The following is a 12,896-nucleotide window of genomic DNA, read 5'->3' as shown; positions in this document are numbered from 1 at the left end:
GGCTTCGGGCGAGTCTGGCAAGGCTCAGAGGCTGCGGACAATAGTGCTAAGGGCCCCTCTGAGTCCCCCGCACTCAGATGGACCCTGCTCCTCTGGGGCCACTGCCTGAGCCCCAGCCGTGACCCCCACGCCGCCCCGGCTAACGGGAGGTGCCAAATATTTTCCCCGTTTTTAAACGAGGAAGCCAAGTCACTGAACTGCGCGTGGAGCGCGGAATGCGATTCACAGAATGCTGAAGCACGGAGATGATGCCGCTGAGATTCAGTTCCTTCATCTCACAGAGAAAGCTGAGCTCAGGGAAGTCAGGCCACTTAGCAAGGGTCACACAACTGCTAAGAGCCGAGAGCAGGCGCCTGCCCTGAGTCCCAGCTCCGTGGACTCCTCCCACCTCCTCATGCTTCTGCATCCTGTGTCCATGTACAAAGCAGATGTAGCAAGTCTGAAATTCTTCTGTGGTAGAAACAAGGGGACCCAAAGCCTCCTCTGTTTGCTACTGTCAGGCAGTTATAAATGCTTTTACAAAGACGCATTAAATCCTCACCACCTTTTAAGTCAGGTGCTCAATAGCATTCTTGTCTTGACCATGACAAGTGAGGAAACCAAGGCCCAGAAAGGGTCACGCTGGCCTGCTGCTGGTGCTGGGATCCGACTCCTGTGGCAGCTCGCTTCCTTCCTTACCTTATGCTGCCTCTTCATAGGATGACTGAAGAGCAAGGAGCAAAAATAGCAAGAAATGAAACCTTGGACAGCTCCATGGACCTGGAATGATTGCGCCTTTGGTTTAATAGACATGGAGTCATGTAGGATGAAGGCCCTCTGAGAGGTTCTGTCTTTAAAAGGAGGCCCTCTCCTCAAAAGACACCTCATGAGGTGACGGAGATGCAAAGTGATTTATAAATGATGCTATTTTTCTTAGACCATGTCAATTTGGTATAAATATCAAGGTGGGTATTGCTTCTTGAATCTAATGTGTCGTATTAGGCTGTAGGAAAGGTGAGTAGAAAAAAAAATGAATTAAAACACTCAGCATAGGACCATAGGTGGCGCAGCAGTTGAGCGCTGGGTTGCGAACCTGCCCGCAGCCTCTGCAGCGCCGGTTCGATCCCCGGCTGCTCCCCCGTCACCAGCGGAGGGTCCCACATGGCGCGCAGACCTCTCCTGCCGCCCGCTGCTCCCCTCAGCAGTGCACTTCGGTCCTTCTGCCTGCTCTGCTCCCCGCTCTGGCTCTGGTGAATTCTCTCACCCTCCCGCGCTTCTGACTGTACCCAGTGCTTGTATAAATAAATAAAATAAAATAAATCTTTAAAAAGAAAATAAAAGTAAACAGCAGTCACTTTACCTTAGATAAAACTTTAAAAAATAAAATAAAATAAAACACTCAGCATAGGTTTCCCTCTCCTGAGGAAACACAAAGGTCAATGTCAACCTTAGGAGTTCAAAGCTGCTCCCTTTTCACCAATGAAATCAGGCTAAACTTTTATTAGAGTCCAGCATTCACTTGTAATTTTTTTTAAGATTGATTGATTGATACATACAAACAAGCACTGGGCACAGTCAGAAGCACGGGAGGGTGAGAGAATTCACCAGAGCCAGAGCGGGGAGCAGAGCAGGCAGAAGGACCGAAGTGCACTGCTGAGGGGAGCAGCGGGCGGCAGGAGAGGTCTGTGCCCCATGCGGGACCCTCCTCTGGTGGCCGGGGAGCAGGTGGGGATGGAACCGGCACTGCAGAGGCTGCGGGCAGCTTCGCAACCCAGCGCTCAACCGCTGCACCACCGGGGAGGCCCTCACTTGTAATTTTGTATGACATGTCAACACATCAACTATCATGTTTAAAACCATCAACCTATGTTAAATTGAAGATGTGCTACTAAAATCTGCTGGCTTGGTGGAGACTCTAGTTCTGTCTATGCTGTCAGCTTAAGCTAAATGTGAAGTGGGTAATAGTCTAGACCTTCGCGAACCCTAAGCCTGGTCTGTAATTTCCAGTTGAACGTAGTGGTGCTCTCAGCATTTCCATCTCCACCTAGTAGTACTTCCAGTGGGGTGATGGCACTTTTTGTATTGACTGTTAAGTCTTCTTGTTTGCACATACTGAGTTTTCCAGGTTTTATGTGTATGTTAGGGTTCAGTTTCATTTTCCTTTGAATCTCAGATGGTAGGTGTGATGTAACAATGAAAACATACATAATTTGCTACCTTGTCCCTGGCTTCTGGTCCAGAGCGCCTAAAAACTCTGGAAATTCATGATATGCCTTATTATTCAAATAAGTCCCTTGGACCATACCCGAGTTTACATTAATGAGGTGACTCTTGGCGCCTGCTGCTAAAGGAACCAACCCCTAAATTAGAGGGCTACCCCAAGATCTCAAGGGAGAGAGGCTGGGAATTAAGTCTGGTAACCAGTTGCCAGCGACTTAATCCATCATGGGTAGGTTACACAACTTCAGTGCACCAGGTTAAGGGAGCTTCCAGGTTGGTGAACACACCCGCGTGCTGGGAGGGTGGCACACCAGAGACAGCATTAAGTTCTGCCCATCCCCTTGGCCCAATAATCTCTTCCATTAGGCCATTCCTGGGTTGTATCCTTTACAGTAAGGTTAAGTATAGTGCTTTCCTAGGTACTGAGTTGGTCTATGGCATCATTAAACCGGAGGGGTAGGAACTCCTAATTTGAAGCTGACAAAGCAGAAGAGCAGGAATCCCAGGGACCCTATTTTCAGCTGGTTTCTGAAGTGAACTTGAGGAGTGTATGCTAACTTTGGGTAGTGTCAGAATTGAAGGCCACCCAGTCGGTGCTGGAGAATCAAGGAACTGCTGCAGAAGAGGCGCTCCTGTCATGCTCCAGTGTACTTGGGAGTCCTGTGATTACCAGCGGCTGGCCCTCTCCTGCCCAGTTTCGACACTGCAGACCAAGCTAAAATCTCCAGCAGTAGAAGTGGGAGGAACAAGGTATCCAGTCTAGTACTTGATGTCAATATACATCATGGGTTTTAAAAAGTAGCTGTTTTGGGCCTCCCCGGTGGCGCAGCGGTTGAGCGCTGGCCTCTGCGGCGCCGGTTCCATCTCCGGCTGCTCCCCGGCCACCGGAGGAGGATCCCACATGGTGCGCAGACCTCTCCTGCCGCCCGCTGCTCCCCTCAGCAGTGTACTTCGGTCCTTCTGCCTGCTCTGCTCCCCACTCTGGCTCTGGTGAATTCTCTCACCCTCCCGCGCTTCTGACTGTACCCAGTGCATGTATAAACAAAACAAACAAACAAACAAACATAATAAATAAAAACATGCCTCTATTAAAAAAAAACAAAACAAAAAATAAATAAAAAGTAGCTGTTTTGTGTAAAAATGCTATGTAAACTGCAAAATGCCAAATCAATAAAAGGTTTTTCACCAGAGGGTAGCTTTCCTCTTCTGCAACTGAGTTTATTAGAATTTGCATATAAATGTTACACATAACTTTTGGGAAAACTAAAATGAACAAACGTATCTTGAAAGGCCTTGCCAATCTAAAAACGCCAATGAGAATTTTAAAACTTTGCTGTGTCTTTGTTCCTGATCTCCACCATGTGGTGAGACTTCTGAGTGTTTAAAAATAAACCTTGTTTAATACCTTGGCTTAAGAGTATAGCATGAGCTATTTTCAGCATTCAAAAATTCACTAGATACTAACTAGTAATGTACCTAGGTAATTACGACCACTATCAGGTTTTCTTTACTAAAACTAGCTCGGAGTATGGACATCCTAAGGCAAACTGAAAATTCAATGTGACTCAATTTTATCATGGTATTGTTTTACCTCAAAGGTAAAAGGAAAAATAAGCCTTGTAGTTTGTACCCAATAGCCAAACAGGAAAGACTTCGAGATGTCCCTATACTTTTTTGATCTTAAAAATACAAATCCCTATTCAAGTTACCTTTACCTTTGACTTCTCCAGTTGTGCGAAACCATTTTCTTTCTGCATATTTCATAAATGTGATACCATTTAACATCAGCACTACCAAAGGGTGTTTAAGTTGAACTGATCTTTTAAATTTAACTCACTAATAAGTTGAGAAAGTACTTTTAAAATCACTTCTACTAAAAAAAAAAAAAAAATTCATTGGCTATTGTGCCCTACCATGGAAGAACTGCAAATATCCTCTTCCTTCCTTCATTACCTCTGAACTGATTTTTGAGGATTGGAGACATGAAATAAGAATTTTCTATCTCAATTCATGCATTAGGCATGTTATGCAGGTTCATAAAGACACATAAGAAAATATCCCTAACCACAAACCAACTTCCCCATTGGTAATCAAAAAACAGAGTCAAGAATACATTTTAAAGTTTACTTTAAAAATGTAAATATCTCCCAGTATTTAACAGGTAAAGAAAATAGCATATTGGTTTATTTTATGTGGCTGTTATATTTTATTTTCCAAGTAATACTGATTAAAAATATTTACACACCTACTTTTAAGTCCACAGTTTAGCACTCTTATTTGTATGGCTTTAAAAGTTATAGCACAAGATCTTTACATTAAGGATGGGGGGGGAGATTCATTCAAAACAAAGCCTGATAAATTATATACATGTTTTTTTCTGTACTTTATTTTAAATACATTAATTTTTAAATGATGCTCATTTTTTTTTCATCTGGTGGTAAAATACTAGTGCAACTTTTCATCAAAATAAAGTTTACCACAGATATAAACGAATTTTCTCAATTGAAAAATGGCCCCTTCAGCTGCCATTAAATGAATTTCTCAACCTAACGTAAGTGAAAAAGAATTGGTAGTTTCATTATAAGCAAAAATATAAAGCACTAGAGCATCGCCTACACTGCTCCTTACAACACCAACTTTGAAAGAACCAGAGATGCTTAATCAGTTTTGAAAAGGCACATGGGTGTGGTTTTTTTTTTTTTCTTTAACATTCTAGGAATTTTGCCACCACTAGTCCATTTCTGTCGCAGAGATAACGTCGTTAACTATTAAGGTAGACAAGAATGTTGTTCAAACTAAAGAAAGCCAGAAGCCAAAATTGAACTGCACAGTAACAATGCACTTTTCTTCATGCAGCCTTGTTTTTCCTATATATTCAATTTTCTAACATGCATTAGAATACATAAGCCTGTATTCTAATGATTTTACATTTGATTTTACAATATTGGAAAAGATTCGAGGAAGGACATGACCTGGGAAAGAGAAGGGAGAACCCTTACCACAATGAAAATACATTCATACCCAACTATATAATAAGAATATAATCATTTAAGTTTACAGAAATATACTTCTCAAAGTTCCCCCTTCCCTTATTGGAAAAATCCCTCCTCTGTGGCATTAATGGGGGCTGGGGTGGGAGTGAGAATCAGTTTGTTTCAGTAGAAACAGTTCAGCACAACAGGAAAGAGTTTAACTTTGGTCCACTTGTCTGTTAGCTTAAGGACAGTCACACTGCCCATCATCAGTTCAAAAACCCAACACATATATTTAAAAATATAATCCTTTGTTATTTCACTCTAAAACCGGCACAGATGTTCTGTTCTCCTTCCCTGCCTTTTCAGCTTGGGAATCCACTGTTGGCGTGGTGTCTATATCCGCAGCCTCTTCATGATCTTCCCTGGCAGGCTCAGCAACATCTGCTTGGCTAGGCTCTCTCTCTTCCTGGTTCATGATTTCAGGGGCCACTTGATCCAAATCTGCTTCTAGAAGCTCAGTTTGTACTTCCACTGGCATCTGATTTACCCGTTCGACATGCAGCTCCTCTACATGTACTTCAGTACCTTCTTCAGTCTGAATTCGACCTACTTCTAGATAGCTCACCTGGACCTGCTCTGGAAGTTCACTGATATGTGAATCGTGTACTTGGCTGTCCTGGAGCAGATCTGGGTGGACCTGTTCTACAGTCACTTGTGCTGAGTCCACCTGAACCTGAAGCAGTGGTAACACATGCACCTTCCCAACTTGTTCTATTATAGTCATTGATGTCACAGGTTCAGTTTGCACACGTGTTTCTACAGAGAGAACTTCTTCAGTTACTAGACGCTCTGAAATATTGTGAGTATCACTGAGATGCCTTCTAAATTCATTTCCCTGCATAAACCACAAGTCACATAAAGTACAATGGTTGGGTTTATCTCCAGTGTGTATTACCAAGTGATCTTTGAACTGGTCCCAGCTGTTAAACACACTATTACAGACCTGAAATAATCAAACATATATTGTTAACAATACAGATATTAGAACTGAAGGATATATGGATTATTTTCTCTGTAAGGAAAACACTGGAATTTTTCTGAAAATGTTATGAATGTGGTTATTTGTAATATAAACTGATGCAAGACATTTCATAATTCTTTGGTCTTTTAGCTAATGTAACTAACAACTGAGGTACATTTTGGGCAACACTTTAACACTGCCTTCATTGTTGAAATCTTATATAAATTTTAGGAATAAAGTAATAACACAGTTTCATAACATCAACATTTAAAATCATTGTATTTTGGAGGATACATACTTATCATGAAAGAAGAATTCATTTCAGCTGGACTGCCTCCCCGGCAACCTGCAGTGGGCCTGAATCTACAGACTGTGTGCGCGCTCTCTTTCTTGTTTGCTCGCTCTCTCTATATACACATACACACGTACATATGTGTGTGTGTGTGTGTGTATATATATATATATATATAGATTCACATCTGCCTTCCTGGACATAATTTTATTGACACTGTTGTCATCTTGGATCAGGTTTTAAAAAAATTATTCTAATCGTCCTTATAAAGTCATGACAATGATGTTCCCACTCCCTGTCAGCTCTGGACCTTTGCCCTAAACTGTTACCCTTCACTTTTAATGATTTCAAACACACAGTCCTTTGCAAAGGACAGAATACACCCACACATACCTGACATTCATAAAGCTTCTTTCTTCCCTTTTTCGCCCCCACTCCAGTTTGGCATGCAGTCAGGTGACATTTGAGGGTGCTATTTCTAGCAAAACGTTCATGACAATTTGGACATTCAAAAGGTTTTTCACCTATTAGAACAGAAAATTAAATTGACAAATTAAAACAAAAAACAAATAGTTTTTCTTGGTTAAGTCTAATAGCACCTTCTGGACAGGAGGGTTATAATTCAAACATTTCTACCAGACCCACAAGACTCCTTTAGAGGTAGAAATAATAATTTTTAGTACTTATATCTTTGCTTGACAAAGAAAATTTAGAGCCGAGTTTTTTTTTTCTTTTGCATTTCTTAAACTTTCTTATTTTCCCTCACATAAAAATCAATTAGAAATTAAATCAATTTCTATTTCAGGTCAACACATCACTATTCATCTAGCAAGAACAGGGTGAGTAGTATGATGGGATCAGAAGCCAAAGCACAGTAGGATGAGGGAGGTGAGTGAGGCAAGCCAATGAAAACAGTACAGAAATTCTTTCCAAGATGGCTTGGATAGCAAGAGGGAGAGGTTACTGGAGGTAGACACAATCAGAGAGCTAAGTCAGAAGAGTCACTGTTTATTTACTAAAGAGAAAGGAGCCAGTGGAGGAGGAGAGAAGAGAGAATGACGGATGGGAAGACAACATTTAGACATCAAGGTGTGGACACAGGATTGCCCTCGAAGGCAGCAATTTTCTGTAATAAAAGAGGAGACAGAGATGGAAGTTCCCACCCACAAGCGAGATGGTAGGAAGACACGACATCTGGTGGGGTGGGATGTGGACTTATGTGTATGAGCCAGTATTTAAAAGGCCCAATGTTAGATCTGAGATATGAATTTTTTTCCAGCAGTGCTCAGCAGGGAGTAAGAGTACATGGCTGCAATAATCCAAGGAGGATTTTTTAGAGAAAATGGGGTCAAAAGGCAAGAAGAGTGTGCTTATATTATAGCACAAGAAAAAGTGAATCAAGCTGTATACAATGAGGACAAAATAGAAATGAGAAATGGGTCAATAAACTACATAGAAAGGGCTAGAAGAAACAGTCTCAGACAAGCACGAGGAGAGGAGTGAGAGATGAAGGGACAGAATGATGTATGTAAAGAACAGGACTGGAATTTCAGAGGTGGAGCCTATGATGCTTCCAGAGTGATCTAATGAAGGAGGAAAGAGACGCACTTTTCGTTGCGTGTCATTGAACTTATGTTATTTGAGTATTTTCTATTTAAAAATTAGTTTACAATACCCAATAAAATCTACAAATAGCAAAAGACTTAGATGTGTGGGCAGTACAGTCTTCCACATGCTTTCATTGCTTTCTTTTTGTTACAATCCAGTAAATAGGTACCATTATTTAGCTTAATTTATACAGACAAGGAGATATCGAAAGCTAAAGTGACATATTAAGTTCATCATGTAGGCAAATGTCAGAACCGGAGCCAGAAAGCAATTCCGATGTCCAGACACACACAGTTTCTATGAGTTCACATTACTTCTCTGGAAAATTAGGTAACAATCATTTGAAAATATGGCTGACGGTCAGCTGTAGGGTTCTCTTCCATGCTGGGCATACCACAGAGTATCTCCCAATATGTCTGTTACCAGCCCCCCTTCCCAAAGTGCTTATCCTTCTATAGTTTTTTCTGAAGTTAATAATCACCAATCATATCACTACCTAATCAGAAAGCTAGGAGTCAGGCCTCCCCTGGTGGTGCAGGCGGTTGAGTACGCCCGGTGAGGCTGCCCGCAACCTCTGTAGCGCCGGTTCGATCCCAGCCGGCTGGCGAGGGTCCCACATGGCGCAGCAAACCTCTCCTGTCTCTCCCGCTGCTCCCCTCAGCAGTGTGTTTCGTCAGTCTGCCTGTTCTGTTCCCCGCTCTGTCTCTGGTGAATCCTCTCACCCTCCCGCGCATCTGGCCTGCACCCCAGTTTTTGTATAAATAAATCTTTAAAAAAAAAGCTAGGAGTCACTGTCTTACCTCCATTATCCCACTGATCCCCAAACCCTTTTGAGTCTGTCTACTTAATGTTATTCACATCTCTGACACTTTTCCTCTTTTTGTTTATATTTTTCCAACAGTTTCCTAATCAAAACTAGAATTCCTCCAACCCATCATATCTCTCAGTACTGTCTTTAAAATAAATATGATCGGAACCCCTCCCAGCTTAAACGTCTTTACAATGATGTGAAGTCTTCCAAGATAAAATCTAACTCATTTACGGCACTTAGTATGCAATCTCAGACTAGTCTCCCGTCTCTTGCTCTCACTTACACAGGCTGCATGTGCAAGCATGCTTGCTGGTTCTCCTGCTCTCCTCCGTGAACCGCTGTGGATTATCCAGCTACCTCTCCTGGCATTCCTTCATTTAGCCCCAATCCTCCAGCCAGAATAATCTACCAGCAGTGCTCCCAGAATCCCTTCCCCTCGTTCCTCTATGCCTGTGTACTGTTCCATTTCTTTTGCCTGAAATGCCTGTCTCCTGGCCAACTCCTTTCCCTCTGAGAGTCATGACAGGGTAATCCCTCTAGGAAACCATTCTTGTCTCATCTCCATGACCTTGTGGTACTGATTTTAAAAAAAGGATTTCAATGAAATGTGACGTCATTGTGGAAAAAAATACACTTTCAACCTGAAATATCTGCTAATTACCTGTATGTTTTCGAAGATGTTCTTTAAAATGTCCAAAGTGGTCAAATTGTTTCTCACAGTACTGACAAATGTGAATTTTTTTCCCAGTTCTTTGCTTCTTACTGACTCCACCTTCTTCAAGGTGGTAACAATTGAGGTGCTGTTTCCATGCGCTCTCGCGAAGATACCTTTTATTGCATATGTCACACTTGAAACTCTCAGTTGAGTGTGATTTCATGTGTTCCTTAAAATGGTAAAACAATTTAAATGAACGGTTACATTTCTCACAATGGAATAAGTCCTTCACATGTGACAGCTGAAGTTCCACAATTTCAATACCTTCTACCTGTTTGCTTGTGGGGTCAGATGCACAGCCGTCTTCGTCTTTAATCTGCCCTTTTCTATCACCTTGACGGTACTTGCTGGTAATATCCGCCAACAATGCCAGAGCGGAATCATCAGAGGAACCTGTGCTCTGAATGTACTTTATGGATTGTTTGGCAGAAGCTACCTCCTCTAAGGTTTCGATGCCTTCATCTTCCACTTCAATTGTGCCTTCAGCAATCTCTACTTCAATTTCAACAGGTTCTGATTCTGCAGATGGCAACGACTCAGTGATAACATTTGAAGTTTCTGCAATTTTTCTTTTTTTTGCCTCACTTTTTCCTGTAGTATTTTCCTCTAGTGGAGCTGAGTTTTCTTTGCTCCTGAAATACAAAATAATATGGACTGAAAAATCTGTAAGATCAGTCAAGACCCTGCCAGGCTTTGGGGAACTGATAAGCTGATAAAATCTATATAGAAAGGTAGAAAACAAAATTGGAAGACTTACAACCTGATTTCAAGACTTACTAAGTAGGGCCTCCCCAGTGGCGCAGCGAGTTGAACGCAGTGCTGTGAAGCTGTCTATAGCCTCCGCAGTGCCGGTTCGATTCCCAGCTGGCCAGGGAGAATCCCACATGGCGAGGCAGACCTCTCCCGTCTTGCCTGCTGTTCCCCTCAGCAATGCTTTCGATCTGTCTGCCTGTTCTGCAACCCGCTCTGTCTCTGGTGAATCCTCTCACCCTCCCGCAACTCTGGCCTATACCCCAACTCTTGTATAAATAAAAATAAAAAAATCTTAAAAAAAAAAAAAGACTAATAGCTAATGTAAATTAAAATGTGATTATCAGTGAAAGGACAAATATGAAGATTAATAGAGCAGAATAAATAGAACTGAATAGTCTTGAGATAAATCCACCTCTGTAGTCAATTGAGTTTTGAAAAAAGGTTCCAAGGTAACTTAATGGAGAAAGGTTATCTTTAACAGAGTACTGCTGGAATAATTGGTATTGATTGATATATGGGAAAAATAAACCTTGATCTTTACCATCATATCAAACACAAAAAAAAAAATCAAATGATTATATACTTACTGACAAGAACTTAAACTACTGAATTTCTAGAACGGGAGAAAATCTTTTTAACACTGGGTTTTTTTGCTTTTTTTTTTAAAAGATTTATTTATTTTTATACAAGAGCCGGGGTATAGGCCAGAGACGAGGCAGGGTGAAAGGATTCACCAGAGATAGAGCAGGGAGCAGAACAGGCAAACGACAGAAATACCCTGCTGAGAGGAGCAGCGGGTGAGACAGGAGAGGTCTGCCACGCAATGTGGAATTCTTGCCGGCCAGCTGGGATCGAACAGGAGAGGTCTGCCACGCAATGTGGAATTCTTGCCGGCCAGCTGGGATCGAACCCGTACTGCAGAGGCTGCAGACAGCTTCACAGCGCAGCGCTCAACTTGCTGTGCCAGCGGGGAGGCCCAACGCTGGGTTTTTAAAGCAGCACACACACACACACACACAAACCCCAGAAGCCTTAATGACAAAATTGGAAAAATAATTTTCTTCCATTAAAAACTTTCCTTTTGAAACAAAAAGGCAAGCCACACACCCTGAAAAAAGTTTTGAACATTCTCTCTCAAAGGTCATGTACGGAGAGTATAAAAAGAATTCCACAATTCAGTAAACAGTAAGAAAAAGACAACTGTTGAGAGACAATTCTCCATTGAGTCTTTTCTGTTTTTACACATCTTATGAACTGACAGTTTGGTTCTGGATTATTTCTTCAGAGAAGTTTACAGTAACCAATAGCCCGGGAAGGTGGAGAGTGGCTCCCTCTGAGACAGAGGGCAGCTTTGCTTACCGCTCAGTATATTACTTGTTTAGCCCACTATAAAAGATTTGGTTTTCCTCAACTGAGTGTTAAACCAATCACCTACACAGCATTATTCAAGTGGCCACTCTACATCACCTGTGTGGAACTTTAGGGAAAGTAACAGTCCATTCTTTTTGATATGTAAGTCTCACATCTTCTAACAGCATCCATTAAATTGTGACAGGGTAACTTGACAGTTTGCAAGTGGTTAAAGATCACAAATCACTTACAGTACTTGCTAAGCTTGGCAACAAGAACAGACTGCTACAACAGGTTTTCTGGGGCGTCCTCAGAGCAATTATTGGGATATGGGGAGGTCCTGGAAGCATACATGCTGATCAAACAGTATAGTCAACTGAGAAATAAACATCCTCTGCTCTACTGCCTATTGCTATGAGTTGAACTGTGTCTCTTGCCACCCTCTCCACCAAAATACATGTGTGCATGTGTTTAAGTCCTGATCCCTGATACTTATGAATGTGACCTTAGTTGAAAACACATTTTTGTAGATGTAATGGATGAGCTCATTAGAGTGGGCCCTACTCACCAAAATTAAATCCATACTTAGATAGACAGTTAATTTATGACTAAGGAAGTGAGAACATATAATGGAAAAAGGAAAGATTTTTTTCAATAAATGGTCTTAGGAAAATCAGTCATATACAAAACAATGAAAAAAAAAAAAGACTATCTCACATAGATGCACGAAATTTAAAATGGATCTAATGCTTAGATGTGAGATCTAAAACTATAAAATTCTTAGAGGAAAACAAAAAACACTCCATGACATGGGTTTCAGTGAAGGCTTTGGAAAAAGAACTCCAACAGCAAGAGAAGCAAAAGCAAAAATATACAAATGGGACCACATCAAACAAAAAAGCTTCTACACAGCATAATAAACCATCAGTAAAAGATAATAGCCTAATGAATGGCAGAAAATATTTGCATACTATATATCCAACAAGAGACTAATATCGATCAACGAGTACTCACAGAACTCAACAATCACCACCAAGCCAAATAACCCAATCAAAAAATGGGGTTCTGGAGAAAAGCTAAACAGGCACTTCTTCAAAGGAGACAAACAGATGGCCAACAGGCACACAGAAAAATACTCATCATCACTTACGATCAGGGAAATGCAAATCAAA

General features: G+C 41.5%; 1 protein-coding gene across 2 annotated transcripts in view; it reads right to left on the bottom strand.

Annotated features, from left to right (window-relative positions):
* Positions 1 to 5,490: 5,490 nt before the first annotated feature.
* The window catches only part of ZNF131 (zinc finger protein 131), a gene marked incomplete at both ends in the record, with an annotated part of 29,929 nt that continues 22,523 nt past the window's right edge, over positions 5,491 to 12,896 (bottom strand). The window contains 4 exons of one of the 2 annotated variants that reach the window (XM_084233468.1): positions 5,491 to 6,177; positions 6,881 to 7,011; positions 9,568 to 9,790; positions 9,893 to 10,253. In XM_084233468.1, coding sequence (XP_084089594.1) covers positions 5,491 to 6,177; positions 6,881 to 7,011; positions 9,568 to 9,790; positions 9,893 to 10,253 — 1,402 coding nt within the window. Of the gene's footprint in view, positions 6,178 to 6,880; positions 7,012 to 9,567; positions 10,254 to 12,896 lie in introns of both variants that reach the window. The other variant, XM_084233467.1, reaches the window with a different exon arrangement.

This window comes from Talpa europaea, assembly GCF_964194135.1.
Source record: "Talpa europaea genome assembly, chromosome: 5".
In the NCBI taxonomy this organism is placed as follows: domain Eukaryota; kingdom Metazoa; phylum Chordata; class Mammalia; order Eulipotyphla; family Talpidae; genus Talpa; species Talpa europaea.
Note: the sequence above shows the minus strand (reverse complement) of the source record. Positions and strands in the feature narration are given on the sequence as shown.